At 38.0% G+C, this 24,265-nt stretch overlaps 1 protein-coding gene across 3 annotated transcripts in view; it reads left to right on the top strand.

Annotated features, from left to right (window-relative positions):
• The window catches only part of DYNC2H1 (dynein cytoplasmic 2 heavy chain 1), a 186,423-nt gene extending 164,976 nt beyond the window's left edge, over positions 1-21,447 (top strand). For all 3 annotated transcript variants that reach the window (XM_086621801.1, XM_086621808.1, XM_086621814.1), the window contains 4 exons: positions 5,332-5,441; positions 5,769-5,850; positions 16,271-16,387; positions 21,289-21,447. In XM_086621801.1, the coding sequence (XP_086477927.1) occupies positions 5,332-5,441; positions 5,769-5,850; positions 16,271-16,387; positions 21,289-21,447 (468 nt within the window). The remainder of the gene's footprint in view (positions 1-5,331; positions 5,442-5,768; positions 5,851-16,270; positions 16,388-21,288) is intronic.
• Positions 21,448-24,265: the final 2,818 nt, after the last annotated feature.

Genomic DNA, 24,265 nt, shown 5'->3' with positions numbered 1-24,265 from the left:
GAAAAAAAATTGCCACAAGGGAGCAAATTGTTGTATGCCAGTTGCCCCTGAGAAGCTACACGTTACCCTCTCTGTTCTAAATGCTGGAAAAAATACCTCTATTTCATTTCTTAGCAATGTAACACAATTACTGCTGCTGGCATTTACCACTGAATGCCAACACTTAGGAGCACATCTATGGAACAGCTGCTGCATTCCGAGGAAAACAGGACTGTAGCATAACTGCGTGATTGACCTTTGCTTCATCTCAACTCTGGTTGACTGAATACTTAATCCCTTAGCAGTGCTACTCATTGTTTGCTCTCAGACTTATCCAAGGTCCTGCATTTTTTTCCCTAGTAAGTTTGAATCCCTCCAAAACTAGCGAAAAAGCAGAATTATGCTCTCTGGTTTCTGGCTATGCATATACATGTAACATTGAATACAACTCTCCGTCTAGACACAGAAATTAAATTGCTTCTGTAGTGATTTATATGATTTTCTCTTTCAAGAAAAGTTCTCTTCTGGGACCACACCAATGGAAAACACTGTAAAAGAGAATACATTTGGAATGAATTAAAACAAGTGAAGGAAAGGTACTTGATTGATTGTAGAAGAGTTCTGTGAGCCTGAAGTTGTATAAATGATAATGTGAAAATCTGGCTGCCTCTTTATTCCTTCCACTGTTTAACATGAGGTGCTCAGTTTGCTTTGAGATTACAGAAGATAAGGAAGGCTTCTCCCTGAAAATGGAGTAGATGCTTCTTGGATGTTAAGATACATGAAAAAATATTATTTGAACCACCTGAGACCACACTTAAGATTTTGTGAAATAAAAAAAAAATAATCTTTTATTGTACCAAACAGAACCTCCCATTGACGTTTTGAACTATCCTGCTAGGAATTGCTTTGCAAGTATTTTCAGTGTTGCTGATAAGTTTTAGTATTTATAATCATCGTATGCTAAATTAATCTATCATGGGCAGTTCAAACTTAAAATTCTAGTTTCATTGTAATAAAGATTCAGCAAAGATTGAAATAATGAAATATTGAAATAAACAGTTACAAAGAAGAGTGTATGATAGATTTTTAATTTTATTTTGCAATATAAATCTTTTCAGGGTGATGATATTTGGACTTGTAGACCACGTTATTGGTATAATAGAAATTATTGATATAATTTTAATTTATTTTTAAAAATAAGTTATACACCATTTCAGCTTTCATATGCCTTTTTCCAGATATTACAGCTGTCATATCTAACCAAAGATGTATCTTAATTCATAGACTGAAAGCTGCTTTTAGCGAGTTTACATCTTGACTGTTAGCCGTTTTCAAAGAAAACAAATCCCGAACTGCAGCAAACCTGTTAAAGACGATATTACGGGAGGTGGAAGTGAGGGGGCGGTTGGGAGAGCAAGAGCATTGGCCTGAGCCACAACGAGACAAGTAGCTAAATTTTACACCATCTTGGAGCTGATGGTAGTCTGCTTACTGCAATCCAGCTGGCAAGCAACAAATGCATGGGTTATTTTGGCCTACCTGGCAGGAGAAGCAGAGTTTCCTACCAAGTTGGTGATAGAAGAATGACCTTCAGACCGAAATGCTGTGTGGACATCCAAGGTCAATAAGAAGTCAAACAACTTTGCATCACTTTGACAAATGAAGTCAATGTATGTTTTTATTGGAGTCAGGATAGAAGAGGGAAATTAAGATATTATAGCTGATCTGTTACAGGATTTCTCCTTCTCAAGAAACATCAGTTCTTTCTGCAGCTTTGTTTAAGCGTTCTTCCATCAAGACCTGATCCCTTCCTTCCATGCACTGTGGCAGTGGCAGTGGAGACACTAGTGACAAATAATCCATTTAAGAACGTTGCTGTGTTTTGAGACTGTAGCACTTCACATGCTTCCATGTGGTCATATAAGACGAAAAGAAGAATAAGCATAAGGATATTTTTCACACTTGTGTTGTAAAATACGTTTTCTTATAATTTTTATTGCTTTTAAATCTTAAATTATTTGTTGAACGTCTGTGCATGAGCGATGTCTTCAGCTTTATGTATAACAGCACAAGCAATTACAAACTTTGCTTTTGTGATCTAATGAAAGTTTTTGTTGTTATTATGTGTTTCCCAGTGCTACTTAATTGTGTGAGTTCAGAAATAATATCACTCATACTGGTCTTTTAATTGTGTGAAATATACACATCTATGTTCCTGACAGCGTTTCTCTTTAGCATTTAGATTAAAAGGCTATTTGATGGCAGCAATAGAATGATTATATTAAATACAAATTGAAATGATTGCACCTGCTTTTGTTATACAAAACAACGTACAAAACCTGTCCTAACCAGAATGCAGAGTTACTGCTATATGATAAAAGAGGTTGTTATATAAAGTCATTAAAAGAATCAGGCAGACAGGAGTCATTAACTGTTTACATTTAGCTAATGAAAACGGAAAGCAAAATCTCCTAAAAGATTCATAATCATTTGGATTGAGGGCTCGTAATCGGTGATGTGACAGGTAAAAAGATCACCAATAAAATGTTTGAACATGATGGAAACATTATGGAGATGTGTCTGATGCACTGACAAAGTAAAATAAAATTCCCTGAGGGATATTTACTTGTATTTTGGATTATTTTGTCGCTTCTAAGATGCTTCTATGGAATTATTTGTCTGTCAGCAGTTCAAAGAATACAGTAAAGCAGTTTTTAAACAAGATATGAATGCCTGGCAGGTGCATTGTATAATGAGAATGTTGCTTCCAAGATTTTTTATTCAGTGTCTAGAGTAATTTTGTAATCTCCTAGTAGTTGATATTCAGAAAGGAGCGTGGTTTATCTTTCTATTTAGTTATAGCATGTGGAATCTTCGTTTCTAATTATTTTCTGGCTTAGTATTAAGCATAAATCTTTCTATGCAGAAGCATATGACTTGCACCTACTTATGAGTAGGTTATACAGTAGGTTAACGTTCATACTACAGTACCACAGTCAGGACTGTGACTATACCATGTAAAGAAATTGTACCAAAGATGTATAGTATGAAATGTAGGATTTTCAGTGTGTACTGTTGCAAAACCACTCAGGTACCTAACTAACTTGTCTGAAGATAACAAATTCTTTCGTCTGAGATTGTGTTTTGAGGATCAAACTCAGATTTCATTACTTAAGACACATGGTTTATCAAGATCACAAGGTGCAATGTGTGTCTCTCTTCTCATGTTGGCACAGAATGCATTGCATTGGTGGGAAATTCCAAGCTTGCTGCTCCTAGTAACAGGCTTCATAGCTGCATGTAAGACAGGGTGAAAGAAGTAGGTTGGAGTAGGTGTCATAGAATCATAGAATGACATAGGCTGGAAGGGACCTTAGAGATCATCTAATCCAACCTCCCTGTCATGGGCAGGGACGCCTCTCAATTAGATCAGGCTACTCAAGGCTCCGTCCAACCTGGCCTTGAACACCTCCAGGGAGGGGGCATCCACAACTTCTCTGGGCAATTTATTCCAAAGTCTTACCACCCTCGTACTGAAGAATTTCTAACCTAATTTAAATCTGTTCTCCTTCAACTTAAACCCATTTCCCCTTGTCCTACTAGTGGACACTCTTGTAAAAAGTCCCTCCCCAGCCTTCCTGTAGGTTCCCTTCAGGTATTGGAAGGCAGCTATTAGGTCCCCCCAAAGTCTTCTCTTTTCAGGGCTGAACATTCCCAGCTCCCGCAACCTGTCCTCGTAGCAGAGGTGCTCCAGCCCTTGGATCATCTTTGTGGCCCTCCTCTGAACACGCTCCAACAGATCTATGTCTCTCTTATGGTGGGGACACCAGAACTGGACGTAGTATTCGAGGTGGGGTCTCACAAGAGCAGAGTAGAGGGGGAGAATCACCTCTCTTGACCTGCTGACCACACTTCTCTTAATACATCCCAGGATGCGGTTGGCCTTCTGGGCTGCATGAGCGCACTGCCGGCTCATGTTGAGCTTGTCATCTATAAACACCCCCAAATCCTTCTCTTCAGGGCTACTCTCAACCCACTCTGTGCCCAGTTTGTATTTGTGCCTAGGATTGGCCCGACCCAGGTGAAGGACCTTGCATTTTGACTTGTTGAAGCTCATGCAGTTAGCACTGGCCCATTTCTCAAGCCTATCAGGGTCCCTCTGGATGGCATCTCTTCCCTCAAGTGAATCCACGGCACCACACAACTTGGTGTCATCGGCAGACTTACTGAGGGTACACTCAGTGCCGTCATCCATGTCACTGACAAAGATGTTGAGCAGCCCTGGACCCAGAACAGACCCCTGAGGAACACCACTTGACACTGGTCTCCATGTAGAGATTGAACCATTGACCACAACTCTTTGAGTGCGACCATCCAGCCAGTTCTTTATCCACCGAGTGGTCCATCTGTCAAATCCATGTCTCTCCATTTTAGAGACAAGGATTTCATGTGGGACAGTGTCAAATGCCTTGCACAAGTCCAGGAAAATGACATCCGTTGCTTTACCCATATCAACCAGTGCTGTAGCTTTGTCGTAGAAGGCCACTAAATTAGTCAGGCACGACTTGCCCCTAGTGAAGCCAAGTTGGCTGTCACCAACCACTTGGTTATTTTTTATGTGCCGTAGTACAGCTACCAGGAGAATTGTCCTGTGATGATAATTGAGGCCAGTTGTTCCTTCCCCCTCTACAAAATATGACAGAAGCCAATTTTTATCTTAACAGAAATTCTGTGATTTCATGTGTCAAACTAATACATCTGAAACATCTCTTGAAACTCTGCACACTAAAAATGACAGCATCAACCTCATACTAAGAGGTATTTTCAAAGAAATTGTTGGTAAGTACTTAGGAAAACTCTTACGGCAGATCGAAAGTCAAGTGTTTCTTGAATTTAATATGCAGTTTACCCAAAAGAATGATCTTGAAGCATACTTGAACACAGTTTTTGCCTGAACTTAGTAAAGCAAAGACAATAATGACAACCATTTTGACGGAAAACATAAACTCTTCTGTTAGTAAAGGTGAGATAGAGTTTCAACAGAATGTAACAAACTCGGTAAACGTTTCATTGTACAAAGTGAGCTGCACTGTTCAAACAACAAAACAGAAGTTTGTTTAGAATGGATGAGTCATTGCATATGAACTACTGGTTTTCTTTACACTTTTAAATGGTGTTAATTTTCTGTTTACTACTTTGAAAAAAATGAAATTAATATTAATCTTTGAGGTTATTGCACTAACATTTTTCATTAATCATAATAATTGAGAAACAGACGTTAACTCAAAATGTTGAAAAATCAGGCAATGATTTCAGAATTCTTTGTTTTCCTTTTTTTTCCTTTTTTAGAATTGGGTAGGAAAAGCAGAGAAACAGCAACTACTGTCTGACACCCTTGACCTTTCAGAGCTATTTCATCCAGACACATTTCTCAATGCCTTACGCCAGGAGACTGCAAGGTGAGGGGAAAATAATCCACCTGTTTACGTATGCTAATGTGCCATTGTTCCCTATGCGTGAAGATACGGGACACAGATGGAACAAATTATGTCAACTCCTGTCATTTGTAGTCTTATTTTTGTTACTTGCACTGAAATAGAATAGCTGTGAGTTATTTGTTTAAATGCTGATTTTTTAATTTTTTTTTAGATTAAAAGTGTATTTTTCTTCAAAGTAAGACTTAGTATGATATGGTAGACATTGAAAATGCATTGGTTTTGATTTTGTATTTAATTTCCTGTTGTTGTATGTCTCTAAGATTTACTGTATATATGTTTTGCTTGCAGAGTAATGAGCTGTTCAGTGGACAGCCTTAAATTTACAGCATCATGGAAAGGGCGAATACACGAAGGCAAACTCCAAGTTAAGGTATTTTACTAGGATGTTTTACTAGAATTTTACAGGGCTGTTTTATTAGCATAGACTCAGTCATCTGTCCATAAACTTCCTTGAAAACTGAGCTGTAAGTACACTAGTCTACCTGAGATGTTGGTGACGTTTAGGGTTACAGCCAGCAGCCATAAAGTCACTAATGATTGCTTAGACAGCAAAGTAGAGAGGAATCCTCAAATGGTTTAGTTTAGCTTCTTAACATTTCAGGTGGCACTGCCACTTTGACTGAATCCAGATCTCTTTGCACCTATTTTATACTTAATTTTGTAGGGAATTCCCAAAATAAGTTTTCTACGCTACATCTTCCAGCAGGTATGTTGGCCCCATGATAATACTGCCCAGCTAAAAGTGCTGCGTTCAGCACAGAACACGACACTTAAAACTGCTTTCTTACGGAACCACGAGTGAATAATGCAGGGCGCTCACCACGCGCCTATGTACTGATGTGCAGCTAAAGCAAAGAGATTCCTAGACTAGGAGAGAGAAAGCAAGTGGCAGGGCACCTTCTCTAGTTTGATAATGCAGGCAGACACAAGGCTGTGGGAGATAGTAGGGTTCTGGATTGGCTGCTGGCACTATCTAAGATTAATAATACAGAATGTATAAGAATTCATATTCCTAAAATATTAATAGATTGTAAGGCCAAAAGACTATGTACAATATAGTCTTTTTAACTTTGTTGAATTAATTCCTGTGGGAACTAGAGAATATAATTTAGAGAATTATTTAATCTTGGTATTTAAATAAGAGTAATGGTTGTTTACTTCATATAATGAGAAGATGGGAGTCTAGAACCTGGAGATAAATAAACCAAGGGACTTTTAGGGCAATTTGGTTCCCTGGGATAAACCTGTCATATGATAAACCTCAAAGCCTGCAAGTCACATGTTCTGAGGTTCCAGATTCAGCCAAGACTTCTAAGTCCATAGCAGTGAGCCAAAATTGAGTTTCAAATCTCAGACCACTCATTCCAGTAGGCTAACTATCAGCTGCAGATCCTGGAAGCCTGGTCTTCTTCAAAACCATCCTACTGTCTTTGAAAAATGTCAGAAGTCAATGTCAAATACCTGAACACCATGCATGAATAATATTATCAAAGTATTTTCATATGCTAAAAATATTACAATATTTTACAGTTGCTAGATTAAAATAGCTGATTGGAAACTAAAGAATTAAAAGATAATTAGAGGAAAGAATTTTATAACACTCCAGTTAGGTACATTGAAGCTTATAATTCTTTGTTATGTGCAAATTTATGTGATAGATTTTTGGTAATATTAGTTGGGATACACTGAGTCGCTGTTATATGTAGGGAAAAGATTAACATATATTCTCCACTGCCTTACAAGAATGAGTCTTATGTTCTTAGAGGAATCAAAAAATAAAAAGATAATTTTCTTAAAGATCAAATTCTCTGCCTCAGGAATACTAGAAACAGTTAGCCAAGTGGTTATTTTTGGCAAAAGGTAAGAATCATGTCAAGTTCACTCACTTGATTTGAATATTAGCCTTTCCTCAGTAAAAGCAATATTCAGTGAATCTGATTAGTAAGTATTCAAATGTGTTTTCACTGCTTTTTTGAATCTTTTATGTACAGAAAGACTTTGTAACCCTTTGCCACGCCAGAATATTTAGATTCCTTCCCATGACTCCTTCCTTGTGCTCTTGGAGAACTGGGGAGAAATTTTCATATTAGTAAACCTAAATAACACATGGAGTGTAACTAAGGCATAAAAATGTCAATGATTCAGAGAAATTATCCTCTAAAATGTGTCTTGTATGATAGGGATCCTCTGGATTGCACGTTAAGCTTGGTTCCCATGAGCAATATGAATTTTAATACTGGTAAAGTTAACATCGTATCTGCAGTGTCAAGAATTCAGGCTAACCTTATAGAATAGGGAGCTATTTTCAGTGGGAACTCAAAAACATTCGATCAGCGGAACAGGTAAGTCCTCGAAGACATGCTGTGGTGAGATAGCTAGGACCCTATTTTATCCCACTTGATTTTAGATACCTAAATCAGAAATTGGAGTTTACCAGCCTCATTTTATCAATGAAGAAAGACATGCACCAATTCAGATCTTAAATGAGTTAAGCAACTATCAGGAGACACCTGTCTTTCTCCAGTGACAGGAGACAACTGCTATGGTCCTGTCACATTACGACGCAACATTAGGTCAATAGAGAGGTTCGAGGTAGTCCCCCTCTCTATCCTCTATTGACCTAATGTTGCGTTGTAATGTGACAGGACCATAGAAATTGTCTCCTGTCAATTTGACCAGTCTACCAGTTTCCCAATAAAAACGAGACCCTTGTACTCAACCCGCCTGCCACACTCCATTTTAAGGAAAAGGGGCATTACCTCGAACCCTTTACAATTTGACTGGTCTGTCAGGCTTACAGTGACAGCATCACTGGGACAAATCCCTCTGGACAGCCCGCTAGGTCAGAGGGTGGTTGTCTGACTTATTCGGGGACCCTCATGGGCAGCGACACAGGGCCAAATCCCATATATCCCCTGTATCAATTCTTGAAGTTTCTGGAAACTTACGTTTATAGATGACAAATTTTATTACATATGCTTGTGACAGGATACAGATTTGAAGATAGCTGGTGACAGATACTGACTGCAAAAACAGATTTGGAACAGTGTAAAACACAACTAATCAGTGATAATTTTCAATAGCTAGCAAGATGTTAGTACCTAAGTGCACATAACACAGAGCTCTTACCAAACAGGCATCCCCGTGGCAAGAAGAGAGTCCAGCCCATGGACTGATCCCAGACGTTCCAATAGAGGTCTTCCCCAACGCCCCCTTCTCTTAAGCCATTTTTATACTCTTTCTTTACTTTCAGGTGAAGCTTGAATGACTCTAGTCATACATACCTTTGTTAGGATTGGTGTAAATTTTCCTTGCTTTGATTTAAAGGTACAGACTAGAAGAATTTCAAGGCGCATTCTCGGTGAGGGGTGATTGCAGCCCGGAGGCGGGTAGCTTTTGAGGTGGAGGTGTGTTTTGGTATTATAATGACATTATAATGAGCAAAGTTCAGCTTCAGGACACGATTTCTCAATCATTGCTGAGGCAGCAGTTACGATCCATCTTCATAGATTTCATAGATTTCATAGATTTTCTAGGTTGGAAAAGACCTTAGAGATCATCCAGTCCAACCGTCCCTAATCTCCCATCAAACAATATCCCTAAGTAGTTCATCCACCCTATTCTTAAACACATCCAGGGATGGGGACTCAACCACCTCCCTCGGCAGCCTATTCCAGTGGCTGACAGCCCTTTCAGAGAAGAAATACTTTCTAACACTCAACCTGAATCTCCCCTGACTAAGCTTATACCCATTTCCTCTTGTCCTATCACCCATCACTAATGTAAAGAGCCCTTCCCCCACCTCCCCACCATCCCTTCTCAAGTATTTGTAGGCTGTAATCAGGTCTCCCCTCAGCCTCCTCTTCTCCAGGCTAAACAGCCCCAACTCCCTCAGCCGCTCCTCATAAGTTTTATTTTCCAGCCCCTTGACCAGTTTAGTCGCCCTTCTCTGGACCTGCTCCAGGAGCTCAATATCTCTCTTAAAGCGAGGGGCCCAAAACTGGACACAATATTCCAGGTGCAGCCTCACCAGTGCCGAGTACAGTGGCAGGATCACTTCCCTGTTCCTGCTGGTTACACTATTCTTGATACACGCCAGTATCCCATTGGCCTTTTTGGCCACCTGGGCACACTGCTGGCTCATAGCAAGCCGGTAGTCAACCAACACCCCCAAGTCCTTCTCCGCCAGGCAGCTCTCCAGCCACTCTTCCCCGAGCCTATAGCGATGCTTGGAGTTTTTACACCCCAAGTGAAGGATTCTGCACTTGGCCTTATTAAAGCTCATGCCATTGGCCTCAGCCCAACGATCCAGTCTGTTCAAATCCCTCTGAAGGGCCTCCCTACCCTCGAGCAGATCGACACAGCCTCCCAGCTTGGTGTCGTCCGCAAACTTACTGAGGGTACATTCAATCCCCTCGTCCAGGTCATTGATAAAGATGTTAAACAGAACTGGACACAGCACTGAGCCCTGGGGAACCCCACTGGTGACCGGCCTCCAGCTGGATTTAGCCCCATTTACCACCACTCTTTGGGCCCGGCCATCCAGCCAGTTTTTAACCCAAAGGAGGGTGTGCCTATCCAGGCCAGCAGTTACCAGTTTCTCAACCAGAACACTATGAGAAACTGTATCAAAGGCTTTACTGAGGTCTAGGAAAACTACATCCACAGCCCTTCCCTCGTCAACCAGGCGGGTCACCCCATCATAGAAGGTGATCAGGTTTGACTGGCAAGACCTGCCTTTCATAAACCCATGTTGACTGGGCCTGATCACCCGGTTAACCTGTATGTGCTCATTAATAGCACTGAAGATAACCTGTTCCATGACTTTGCCCGTCACCGAGGTCAAACTGACAGGCCTGTAGTTCCCCGGATCCTCCTTCCGCCCTTTTTTGTAAATGGGGGTAACATCCGCCAGCCTCCAGTCCAGTGGAACTTCCCCAGTGAGCCAAGACTGCCCAAAGATAATGGACAGGGGTTTGGCAATGACATCCGCCAGCTCTCTCAGGACTCTTGGGTGGATCTTCCTTGATAGCAGCTATGCGGTTATCTTCCGCCAGTCACTCTCTATCCTTGACAACAGGGATGAACTGTGGTACCTCCATACCACTCTACTCCCCATTCCAAGGATATTATGCATTCCACTCGACCAGAGCAGGTCTTGTCCTTGCCAACCACATTCTGTTCCTGGGAGCAGCAAATGTATCTTGCCTCAAAGCTGCTCTAATATTACAGCTATGTTAAGACGTGAACTTTGGGGAACAATGTTCTCCCAATCCTCTCAATTTCTGTTATTTTTCCACAGGTCCTACCACAGTAGTTTTGGTCAATTGCCTTAAGATAAAAGGTGGGTTTTTTTAAAAAACCTGTCACATTTTAGAAGTTTAATCATGGTATCATGGAGACATAGGGTTCAGGAAAGAGTTATTTAAAGTTTTCAAGACACTGTGCAAAAAATATGTTAAGTTTATACAATGCTGTTATGAATAACACCATTTATCTACTTGATTAAAGATGATATCTTCATTGTATAAGAGCACCAGTGCTGATAGGAAGATTTCTTTTATATAAAATGTAATACATGAACAGAAAATCTTACATAGGGGTGAAATAGAAGAAAGGAAATTGTAATCACAATAGGATGTTGTGAAAACAAGGTGGAAAGTCTTAGCAAAAAAATAACGTGTCTACTTTTGCTGGCTTAGGCTACACATGATCCATGTAAATACATGGGATCCTTGGTGGCCTGAGCCACTATAAGTTTGATACTGTGTATCTCAGTCTGATGGTTAGCTGTTACTTCCTCACTGGCTGTGTTTCTTTCTGCAGATAAGGTTACTAAGAAATTTTTACCCATTTAAGAATGCAGTTCATAAGCAAAAGGAGATCTGTTTCCATTTCAGTTGTGTGCAGAATAAGATAACTGAAATAAATGTAAAATGTTTCTTGGCATCCTATTGTGTATGCATCTATGAATGTATTTTTTTAGTAGTATTATGCATAGACATACTTTTGTGTCTGCACAATATTCTTATTATGATTTGTTGTGTTTCAGTTTAGAACCTACATGATCATACACCTCTTCATCTATAAGATGAACTCAGATATACTCAATCCTGCTGTTTTCCTCCCCCCTTGGTGACTTTCAGGTCTTCAGATTGTGAAATCTAAGTGAAATTCTAAGTGACATGAACCTGTGTTCATTTCTGATTGCTAAGCCACTCTTTTCTTACATAAGACAGATCTTAAAACTCTTAGAAAGTTTGCGATAAAATAATTGGTAGAATTGGTAAATATGATTTGTTTTTGTCAGAAGATTTGAGTTTTTGATACTACATGTTCCTTCTTTGCATGGTTCAGATTGCAGGCTTAAAATTGGATCTCTCACATCCCCTGCAAGAACGTGATCATGTTATAGGCTATTCTGAGGTTTATCAATCTCAATTTGTGCTAATTGTGCAATTTCACTTTGTGTGACTATTTCCACTGAGAGACTTGATTCTGTATTCACATGGTTGGGCAGCTCTGTTTTGGGATATGAGAGAGTCATGCTCAAGTCCCCCAGTCAATAGATATTTCATTATTCTAATAGAATATCTTTGTTGAAGGATTGGAACAATTAGGAATGTGGATGAACTTTGAATTTAAACCTAAGATTCACACATATTTTGTATAACCTTCTTATATAGGTTACTTAGTCACACTCAGTAACCGTTCTGAAGACATGTTCTTTGAGATTTTTTTTTCTTGCCTTTAATTTTAAAAGTTTTTGATGACATAGAGTTTGTTCTTATAAGGAAAAGAAGGTGGAAATCTCATGATCTGTATGATGAAAATCCTTTTTCAGTCTTCCTGCACTGTTAAAAAATGGCATCCTACTTGAGCAATTGTAGACATTTGGTATGATCTTTGTGTGCCAAAAATTTTAAATAATATACCCTGTGATCGTTGTAAGATCAGAAGAATTAAGAGCTGTAACTGTTAGTGTAACTACAAAGTAGGCAGAAGAACACTCCATAAGGCCAAGAATACACATGAATCTGGATGGATTATCAAATTCCATGTTAAATTAGCAGAGTTAATTCAGGTGGTGATTTAGATTTATAATGTGGAGTAGATCTCTTCTTGTAGGATGTGATGAATATTTGATTTAGAATCAATCTGTATAAAATTACGCCTTCTGTAACATCACTTTGGACTGCTTTAACAAAAGGTACTGAAAACGTGTGGCTATTGGAGTATAATCACGTATTGATATGCAAAGCACCTCTTCTCTTTGCTTTATGCACCAGTTGTGCTCTCAGACAAAAGCAGGTAGTCATTCATTTTGGCCTTCCTTTTTCTGTTATTGTACAAACATAGTAAAAGACTTTTTGGGTAGTAAGTACTATGAGCTTGAGTAGAGTTTAATATAACTAGTGAAAACTAAAAATGAATTGCGAGACTATAATATTCAAATACATAATATCAGCATTAATATCAAAAATATGTTTTAGCAGTTGACAGAAACACCGTTATAAGGCATCCTAAGAGGTCTTTTTTTTACAGTATATCTCCATCCTGAAATAATAAGAAATCAATGATGGAGGCCTGTAGAGGTCGTGAAGTGAAAATGTGACTTCTTTATGTCTGCTGTAGTTTGTATCATTTCATGGGAAATTTTGAAATTAAACAGTAAGGAAAAATTAATTGCAGAGAATTTGAAATTCTGGAAACAGAGATGCTTTGAACCATTATATCAGCACACTTTCTACAAGTGTGTTTTAAAGAAATGTAATCAGTAATGTGTAACAGTAGCTTTTTTGAAACTAAAGTAGTACCAGTAGTTACAAAATGCCAAATACTTTGTCAGAATTAAAATTTTAAAAATGATAGTAAACTTCAGCCTTTACTCTGAGCTGAGTTGCAAAAATACTGTGCATGTTAATTATAGATACTGTGAAATCCCTGTCCTTCATAGTGGTTGTAATTTCTTTACATTGTTCATCGTAGGAATGAGAACGTGGCTATGGGAGTACTCAGCCAAACAGTATCTGAAAGTACATTGTTCTGGTGTTTTATTTTTTCTGTGTCTTTTAATATTGAATCAAAGTCAAAATTTTGGTCTTCATCTTCAAAGGAGTTTCTATGATTGGTTGAAGTTTTCCAAGAGATCAAATGATGTGATTTTCTATAACTATAATGTCAAAGGAACTGCTGATATCAAAAGAAGAAATGTGTGTGCAGTAGAAAGAGACTTTTCAATAGGTGACCCACTTCTATAGAAACTTCTTTTAGAGGTGTTCAGGATGGCCAGACCTTTGAACAGTCTAACAACAAATTTTAAAACCTCTTTATCAGATCAGTTTTCACTCAATTACTTTCCCAAACTCACATATTTATCAAACTAAAGTCCATAACAAAATTCCCTGCAGAATGCAGGAAGGCCAGAAGGAAGAACATATGAGATGAATCTTTCTAATATTTGTGTAATAGGGATAAATAAGAGCTTTGAAAGTCAGAAGTGTAGTTAGATAAAGTGTAATCTACGACCTTTGCATGTAATAAAGTGACATCTTAAGTGTCAGTGTTAACAATAGAGAACAGTAAGATGGAGTCTGTGGGAAAGCCTCAGCGTAATCATTAGTAATACTTTGTTGCTTTTGTGCCTTTTGTGATACTTTTCTTCATATTCTTTGTTCTTGCAAGACAGAAGTGGCACTGTATATACGCTAGATTATTGACACTCAGACTTCTCTTTTACTGGATAAAGCCACTGTTTTCCAAAATCTCTGTGTGGAGAGATTTTGAGTTTGAAAAGAAATGGTATAAAATATCAAATATTAACACTGTGCCTTAAAAGCAGCAGACCTGAAAATCTCAGGGAAGATTCAAAGGAAGGATCACAATAAACTTGGCAGGAGAAGGAAGAGGAATGTCACACTTCCATAACGAGAAAAAGACCTTGAGCTACTGACAACAGGTTGAAGGAGAAAAAAAGTTTTTGCAGTTCCAAATAGAGTCTGTAAAATTTAACTCATTTCACCCAGGCCTTGTTATAATAATTTGTGGAAATTAAAGTTAGACAAAAAATCATGCTACTCTGAGCTTTCCATTTGGGGTTGGTTTAGTTCAGGTTATCCTCAGTTTGGGAGGCTTTACTGTGCGTCCTGTTCCATATGGAGCACAGAGTGCTTCAAAGAATGTTGCCACTTTTCAGGTCACTGTCTGTCCAAGGTGAAACACAGCTTTTTTCTACAGCTTTTTTAAATGCCATCTTTTATAATCTTTTTTTCACATTAGAATATATGTATATGCATCTTGCACATTGTAAGGAAGAGTCCTCAGCTAAGAGTTAGAACAGAAATATGACTTAAAATAAGCAAATTTTTGAAGGCTGCAATGTCTGTCTACAGTCAAAAGAATAATTAGTTATTAGAAAAGCAAAACGTGATCTTAGCTAATATGCAGTTAGTAGAATATTAACAAAAAAACCCGAACACTTGGGAGGAAAACATTTTCAAGCATGACAGAAACCCCCATTGTGTTATGGTTTAATTGCAACTTTTCTTGTCAAATAAATAATTTTAGAATACTGTAATTACCCAAGCAAATTATTTCCATTACATCTACTATGATACAACTCTTCATTGTAACTACTCATATTTTAGCTACTTTTTAAAATTTAGTGCACTTTTAAAAATTTCTTGCAAGAGAAAATGTATTAGAAAATGATACTTTTCTCTATTTTGGTTATGTGGTCACTCACCTGTTTTCCAAAAGCATTGTATTTCCTAGTTCCAGCACTGCTTTATGAATCTTGTATTTGGTGAAAGCCTACATCAGTATTACGTATTTAATTCAGGGCATTAGTATGGTAGTGTAAGAGACAGATGATTTTCGAATTCTAGCTTCTGTTGAACATCTTCTCCAGCTTAAGATTTACCCTTTTGAAAAGCTGCATGACAGTTATTACTGAGTTGAATTTTATTATTGCTAAAATTGAAGTTCTCACTTCAACAGGCTGAACTGACTACTACTATTATTTATACTGGCAAACTTATTATTTGAACTGGGAAATAAAATTATAAACAGATAATGAAAATTTTATTTGGAAGAAATCCAGAATAGATACCATTGTCATTAATTTATGCAGGACTTCAGTGAAGAAAAAAAGATAATGTTTAGTTCAGAGGCTGAAAGTACTTATTAAGTAAAAGAAAGCACTGAGAACATATTACATACAAAGCATTGCATAGTTATTTATTGAAGCGTATATGGTTCTTATTTAATTTTTCCAAACAATAGTTCATCTACAAAATCCTGAATTATGTTAAATAACATTTTCTATCGTATTATTTCCATATATTTTGTTTGCCTCTAGAGAAGCTGTGTAATCACACATTCCATTCTTTGAAAGCTGTGCTCAGACTTCGAAGCAGAAAGTCATCTATATTTCAGTGATTGTTTTTCTCTTCTTCTTGACATTGTAATGATTGTGTACTTGGCTGTTGCTATCATATTTCCATTAATCTAATGCCAGGCAACTGCAGTTTCATAAACGATGACATTTACAGGTATTTTTCCTCTAACATTTCAAAGAATGTGAATCCAAATCAGAGGAAGTTCACTCTGAAGCGTGGTCTAGATCTTCCTTTTAAATCATGTTTCCTGTTCTGACACAGAGCACAATTCCTGTTATTTAAAAATTCAGTCACAGTAAAAAGGATTGTCATTTATTAAAGCACAGTGTAATCATTACTGACATTTTAAGTCTGTTATATATGTTTGAATATTTTCTATTTCCATGGCAGATCAGTGGCTTGCAACTGGAAGGCTGCAGTTTTGATGGAAATCGACTTTCACAAAATCTGCATGATTCTCCCAGTGTGTCATCTGTTCTCCCTTGTTACATGGCCTGGATTCCACAGGTACTAAATTATTAAAAGCCATAAACTTTCAAGACCCATGATTTGCTTTTTTCTGTGTAGTAGCTTTTCAGTATGGTGCTGCTGACTTGTTTTCCCCCTTATTTCAAAATAAAAATCCCTGTCTTTAATAGGAAAAGCAGTTACTTCTTTTATATAAAAGAAGAACTTATTATCATTTTGTAAGTATTTTTTAGCTTTTATTGTTTAGGTTAAGACGAGGGCTTTATTTCAATCATACCTTTTTTTTTCCTTATTTTAAAAAAAAAAAACAACATATATTTGAAAAGTGTATTTAGTAAACGTATACATGAGTTTGGGAGTTCATTCCTAGAATATGTTTTCTTCATGTTTTAAACATTAAATTAAAATATAGCAGCAATAAAAAGATACAGAACATGATATGATCTGTAAGCAAGGAAAACCTTTCCCCTACTTACACTAATTTAAAAAAATGCCAATGCTTGCAGAACTATGAAGATGAAAGTGAAGTAATCCTAACAGTAAAAATTGTTACTGCTTCTGCTCTCCAATTATAATAGCAATCTCTGATAAATAAAGCAAAATGTTACTTAGAACTTATTCAAGGATGTGTAGGAATTGCAAATTCATATACTTAGTCTTATAATTAAAAGAAAACTTATTGTAGAATTCATCTCATCTAAAGTTATCTGTCAAAAAGTTAATTGCCCAGTATGACTTAGTTGCCTTAGCTCCTTCTTTGATCTCAGTAAAAGACAGGCATCTCAGGAAGTCCATCCTATCACAAGGTAACTGAGATAAATCTCTGCCTAGATGTGACTCTAGAGACAGCCTAGACCGCTAACTCTGGGAGAGATAGGTGAGAAGAATCCCACAGACACATCTAAAAGAAAATATATTAAAACTTTTACATCAAAAATCAAATGTAAATGTAAAAAGTGAGAAATAGGGATGGGTGCAGGTTTTTTCCACTTCTTTATCACAATAAATAAAATTAGACTATATACAAAATGAACAATAATGTCACCTTTTATCCTGTCCTGGAGACATTAACTCATCAAGCAATTTATTAACTGGAGAAGTTTGTTATTTGGCAATTTAGCAAATAAACAATCAGTCAGTTATTTGAGAATGCTAGGATTGGTTAGAAGAATGTCAAAGAAAAAAGTTCACTGGACCTAAGTAGATGAGACCTGTAGTATATTGTGATAGATATCGTGCAAGGAGCTCCATTACTAACACACTACTGTTTGTTATTTCCAGCACTGAAAATATAGCATTATATTATAGTACAGCATTAGAAGTATAATGGTCAAGATTTAGACTTTGAATACACAAGTAAAGAAAATATTAAAAATGCCAAACCACCACAAACCCATTACAAAGTTGACCAGTGAAAGATTTTTTTAGTTCTTTAGTAGTTTACAAGGTTTGTTTTGTTCAGACAAGTAAACAGATTTCCAATTTACTTGAAAGGTGATGTATGGAGTAAATACAGAATTGCCAGATATCTTTATATATAGACTCAGTGGTGGGTGGAGGAGGATCATAGAATCATAGAATCATTTGGTTGGAAGAGACCCTCAAGATCATCGAGTCCAACCATTCACCCTGCACTGTCAGGGTCCCTAAACCATGTTACTCAACACCAAATCCACACGGTTTTTAAACACCTCCGGGGATGGGGACTCCACCACCTCCCTGGGCAGCCTGTTCTAATACTTCACAACCCTCTCTGGAAAGAAATTCTTCCTGATGTCTAACGTAAATTTCCCCTGGCGTAACTTGAGGCCATTCCCTCTCGTCCTGTCATTCATAACGTGGGAGAAGAGACAGACCCCCATCTCCCTACAACTTCCTTTCAGGTAATTGTAGAGAGCGATAAGGTCCCCCCTGAGCCTCCTCTTCTCCAGACTAAACAGCCTCAGCTCCCTCAGCCGTTCCTCATAGGACAAGTTCTCTAAACCCTTCACTAGTTTTGTTGCTCTGGGTGGTAACATACATGGTTTTACATGGTAACACCAACTGTTTATCTTATGTACACTGCAGATGAGGATTGCAAGTAACCCTCTCTCTGTTCTGAAAAACATTAATCTTGTTTTAGACATAAAACAGATTCTTAAGTGTTTTTCTGAATAACAGTCTGTGTTCTTTAAACTTCAAAGATAAGATTCAGAAGTTATATCTGACATCAGCAGAGAGCTTTATCTATAAAACAGAGAAGTGAGTTCAATAATCAATGAATTAAACTTCTTCCAATGTACTTCACATTTGAAATGAAGAGCAACTGAAGTCTTTGTGTTGGAAAAAAATACAATTCTTTTAAAACACAAGCCAACACTTGTCAACTGCCCAGATTTTGCATATAAAGTGTCTCTAAGGAGAGCATTTCTGAATTGCTCAGCCCTTAAGTTGTTTTGCTATGGGCTTCACTGTAAAAACTGACCATAATCAAACACTGTGCTTAGAAAACAAGGCAGAATCAGGACATTATGCACTTCCCCTTATCTCATTATCCTCTCCTTAGGAGAAGAGTGCATGAAGTAGAACATATTATCTTAGGATTCTTAGGTTTTGAATTTTTTTTCTTTTCCTCATAAATATCTCTTACAAAATCTAATGAGCAAAAGTCTGTTTATTATGCAATTCCTAATATAAAGTGAACTTACTGAAAAAAAAAAAAATAAAGTAGCCTACAGGATTTCTCTGAGACATCACCCTCAAAGTGCTGCAATGCTCAAAATGGAGCATTTCGAGCTACTAACATGATGATTGTTCTCATTAAACTGTGAGGATCCTTGCCAGTTTTAGTTCACTAACAGACCCCAAGCTGCAAAGGGTGTTGCCGAGGGGGATAGAACCGTGCGTGAGGCAATCTAAACAGAGGATTTTTGGACCGTGCATAAGCCAAGGACGTAAGAATCTGTGGTTCAGAAAGACTGTCACAGAATGACTTTAACCTTTAAGTAATGCGATTCCTTAAAACATCAGTGGGATTGAGAAAGGCACAAGAACAACTATTTTAACCCCCAAAAAAGTGTAAAAAGAGATCGTTGAAGGCAAACTGGCCAACTTTTGGCCTCCCAGCTTTGGGAAAACTTAAGTTCTCTGATTAACATTTTACTTGCAGACTGGCCAGCATTTTGTCTTCTTCAGTAGTGTGAACCAAGGGGTAAATATTGTAAGAATAACCCTTCTGAGAACAGCTGAGTTCTTTTGACAAACTTCTGATTATTAAGATATTTTGTACAACTCTTGCAGTGCACAGACCTTGTGTAAAGATTTAAACATTAATATTCAAAAGACATGGGAAGTTGATTTTTGAAAGGAAACAATGAAATTCTTCAGAAATGGCTTCCACTTGACATGCAAGGCAAAGTGCTTGAAACAGTTATTGTTTGCATGTTTCCTTTTTCCTGTTTTTGCTTATTTTCTAATATTGGATCTTCACTAACTCATGTTTTATGTGGTTTGCATTAAAAAGACCCTCAATTTTGTTTTAAATTCCTTTCTGGCAAGTGTGCTGCTTTGTTATTTGATTCTTGAACATCTTCTGACATTTTCCTGTTGACAGGAAGGGAGATTTTGAGTGTGACGGAAAACACGCTTAGTATCTATCAGTTGAATCAAACCCTGAATTATTTACACTGAATAAATATATCATGGCTTGAAACCCAAATTACATGCCGTAGAAAGTCTAAACTGAGCCTTTGAGCTTGGTTCTGTAATCATGTGTAGGGACAATGCCCGGTGCAAAGCCCTAGGAGAAAGCTATGTCCAAGGTGCATGGAGTTTGTAGTACAGAAAGCGGAGAGGAGCTGTCACTGTTCTCAGATTAGAGCATTTTTGCTCATCAGGACACAGACTGAGAGGTAAAGACCTGGCTCTGACTAAGATTCTTCCCTAAGTAGTGTCTACAACATAATTGCAATCTGTGTAGTAGCAGTACTGCTAATGCTGTACAGTAGGAAAGTACATGTATAGAAGAATACAAATTATAAATTAATTTAGCCTAAAATTCAAAGCACTCAGTTCAAATCTGAATGCTTAAAGTTAACTCAATAATTTCCTATTTAGGCACTTAATGGAAATGGCCTGTTTTCCAGAAGTGCCAAAGAACCCCACTGTGACTTTGATCAGTATTAGTATGAAAGGAATTAAAAAAAAAAAAAAAAAAGTAATCAAAAAGTCATCAAACCTGCACTGTTTTTACTGATAATGTAACTTTTTACATATGCTTGCATGTCTTGAAGTGCTCAAAGTATATGGAAAGGACTGGGGAATTTAGGCTTTTTGTTTGTTTAAGTTCTGGTCTAACTAAATTGCGGGTTCCTCTTAGTATCCTGCATGAAGTGGGGGCCCTGTGAGGCTGTAATGTAAAGGTGTAGTAGTGCTCTCTGAATCATATAACAATCTGTATATTTGAATTCACTGACTGTAGAAATCATTGTTTAAATCCATGAGGTAGCCTGGAAAATGTGGGGTAAGACTTTTTTTGGCAGGTCCCTGCAGCACCACGCTGGTGCTCCCGAGGGGCCTTCTCTCCTCTGGGATCTGTTCAGCACTTCCCGTGTCCCTGATTTGCAGAATCTTTTGACGTGTAATTTTTTTGATTTTTTAGCTGAATGAAGATTTTGGTATGTAGATCACCCCTGTTACATACTTTTTTGTGTTTTCAGTTTAATAAACTGGAGCGAAACAGTAGAGGCTTAGTTATGGAGTAGTCTAGCGAATTTTCCGAAGTCTCTGCGTTGTTAGTAATCCTTCTGCTTTGTAGCCTGGACCAAGGGTTGCCTGTCCAAGGCTGCAGTGCCTAAACTGTATCTTAGGATCCACCTTTAGATACCGTATCGTTGGAGATTATGCCTTTCTCATGTTTTGTTGTCTGTTTAAGTGATACCTAAGCACTTGTTTGTTGACAGGATGCATGTGGTCCATATTCTCCAGAGGAATGCATATCTTTACCAGTCTACACTAGTGTGGAGAGAGACCGTGTGGTGACAAATATTGATGTACCTTGTGGAGGAAGCCAAGACCAGTGGATTCAATGTGGCGCTGCTTTATTTTTAAAAAATCAGTAATCTGAAACTGCATTAAATTAACTGTTGAAGTTCAGAATAATTTAAAGATCTCAGTTGTTTCTTATTAAAAGAAAACTTAAATTCCTTGCCGATAGATTTTTAAAGCAGTGATTTATAAATTCTTCTGTTTATTTTTTTAGATATATAAAATTATTTCTACTTGAATAGAACCTTGTTGAATCTTTGTGGGATATTGTAAACCTTGACATAGCACTATTCAGCAAACTGCTAATTTGAGTTGTCTCTCCAGAGACAATGTTATGTGCTGTATTTCTTCCTCAGACTTGCTAAAATCTCTTCTGTTTTACCCATAAATATTGACTATAAATTCAAAGACAACATTTTTTCTTTTATCAGCTTTTTTTCGTTATCCTTTTTGAACTGTTATTCTTATGGCTCCATTATTTAATAAAAAAAAAATGATAACACTTACCTGTTGTAATGGAAATTGAATCTTTTACTTGAATATAAAAATCAAGACAAATGTTTCAGTCTGTTTTAATGACGTTTTGCTTGTAATCCTATTTCTTTGTGTTGGTAGTAAATAGCAGGAGCTTCATAAACTTCATGTGGAGTTACAAATTCCGTTAGACTACCAACATTGTTATCTAGGAGCTACTGAAAAAAAACGTTTTTATGAAAGTGTACTAAATTCTGGTAAGAATGTGCATATAAGTGCCCAAGATAGACAAACAATTCCTTAGACAAACAAAAGAGGTTTTCACCCAATTGTTAAGTGATTAACAGAGGGATGTAATAATGCTTTTGATCTCTGATGTGAGAAACCCCTGGGGTCCTGTTCTAAGTGCAGAATATTCAAGTTTGATGTCACTGTTTCGTGAGGTATCATGTTGGGATGCTGCCATAGCTTTGGTGGGCAGTTACACAAAATCTCAAAAGAAGCAGGAAACCCGAAACCCAGCAGGAAGCAGCATTACTGGAGAATGATGAAGTCTGAACATAAGAGTTGGAAGTGTCTCATTGTTTACTGCAATTACAGTCACCTTATAAAGATGTTTTTAAAAGCCAAAACTACAAAAACTATCTAAGTTATCTAAGCTATCTTGGTTTACTTAGAAAACAAAACAGATGTCTTGACTCTGATATATTTTATATTTATTTTAAAGTAGCATTTAAATTAAGACTGTATTTCACTTGCTCAATATTTTTCATTGATCATTCAAGGGAAGGAGAAAGAAAGCAGAGAAAAGATTGGTCTCATCTCCAGTTCAGCTTCCTGAAGAAAGTATTTTTCTCTGTTCTACTGTATTGTTCATCTCTTAAACTTGGTCTTTTGTCTTCTTTTTGGAAAGTTTCACTATTTAGTACTTCTTCTAATAAAAAGATGTCCTAAAATAATTTGATAGAAGTGCACATACATTTTTTAAATTGAATCCTATCTAAAAACAGAGTAGATTTACTTGATACTTTTCAGATAATTGCCTCATCTTCCTTTATACATTTGATTCTTATTCACCGGAGAATAAAAATGTAGAAAATTTGGAAAATGGTTGTCTGTGAAGAAAATTTTGGAAGAAAATGACGAAGTTTCCAACAGATCAGAAAGCACTCGTATAAATGCGTGTACAAGCTCTGTGAGGATTTAGAGGTTGGCTTGTCTAGAGAAAGTATTCTGTCATACTAGGCTTTCTTAGTAAAACATCACTGGGAGAGGAAACAAGTTTGGCTGAGAATGACTGTGTTTCAGTTCCCTTAGGCACATGTAAAGATCATGTTGCAACCTTCCTTTTTGGATCCAGCATAAGACCTTCCCACAGGATGCAATCCTTACCCATCAGATTGCTCCAGCGCAGGCTTCTTCCCCACAGAGTCATGGTTTCTGAGGGAGCTGCCACCTGCTCCTACGTGGGGTTCTCCACAGGCTTCAGATGCCTCTCTGCCTCATCATCAGACTCCAGCAGCTCATTAAGACCATTCTCTACAACCTCCTTCAGGCACAGGCATCTCTGCTCCAGCATGGGCTTCTCCATGAGCTGTGAGTGGATCTCTGCTCCACTGTTAATCTCCACGGGTGGCAGGGGAGCCACTGCCATCTCACCACAGTCTGCAAGGGAACCTCAGTTCCGTCACACCTCCTCCCACTCCATCTTCACTGTCCTTGGTGTCTACGTGGCTGTTTCTCTCAGGTCTCAGACCTCTCAACGAACCTCGGCAGTCCTGGCAGGACAAACTCCGCCCAGTGGGTATCCTGGGAGCAGGGTGCTTCGGAGCTCTCCAAGACACACTGCCGCGGCCATCTCCAGTCAGATATCAGCAGCCCAGCGTGGGCAGCTGCCTGCCCGGGAGGCCAGGGAGCCAGCCCCTCATCTCTCCCCTCTCATCACTGCAGGTCCAGCCTCCGTTGGGGCTCCTTTGTCCCCATCTTAAATAGGGCATTCACAGAGGCGCTGACTGTCTCAGCCCTGGCCTGAGTGAATTGGAGGTCCAAGCTGGCCAGAGACCAGTCCAACCAGTTTTGGAGTTGGGGAAGCTTTTCACAGCTACTTACATGGGCTCTCTCTGCAGCCTCTCTCATGCTACCAAAACCTCGTTACGTAAACCCAACATAAAGGTGTAAATGCTAATATTATTAAAGCCTCTGATTTCAAGTCTCCTCTTTTTATATATTTAGTCAGGAAGTCTTTACTGATTCTATTAATATACAGATATTGACTCTATCAGAAAAAAAAACAAAACACAGATATAAAAGAGACTCCTGCAGACCTACCACACTCTCTTTATGTCTATTTCAGGGTCAGGAACTGATTCAATTTTTTACCAATAACTCATCTGTGTCCTAACCCCTCAGAACTAGCCC

This window comes from Tauraco erythrolophus, chromosome 1 (genome assembly GCF_009769465.1).
Source record: "Tauraco erythrolophus isolate bTauEry1 chromosome 1, bTauEry1.pri, whole genome shotgun sequence".
Taxonomy (NCBI): Eukaryota; Metazoa; Chordata; class Aves; order Musophagiformes; family Musophagidae; genus Tauraco; species Tauraco erythrolophus.
The sequence above is the reverse complement of the archived record's forward strand: the minus strand, read 5'-3'. Positions and strand labels throughout refer to the sequence as shown.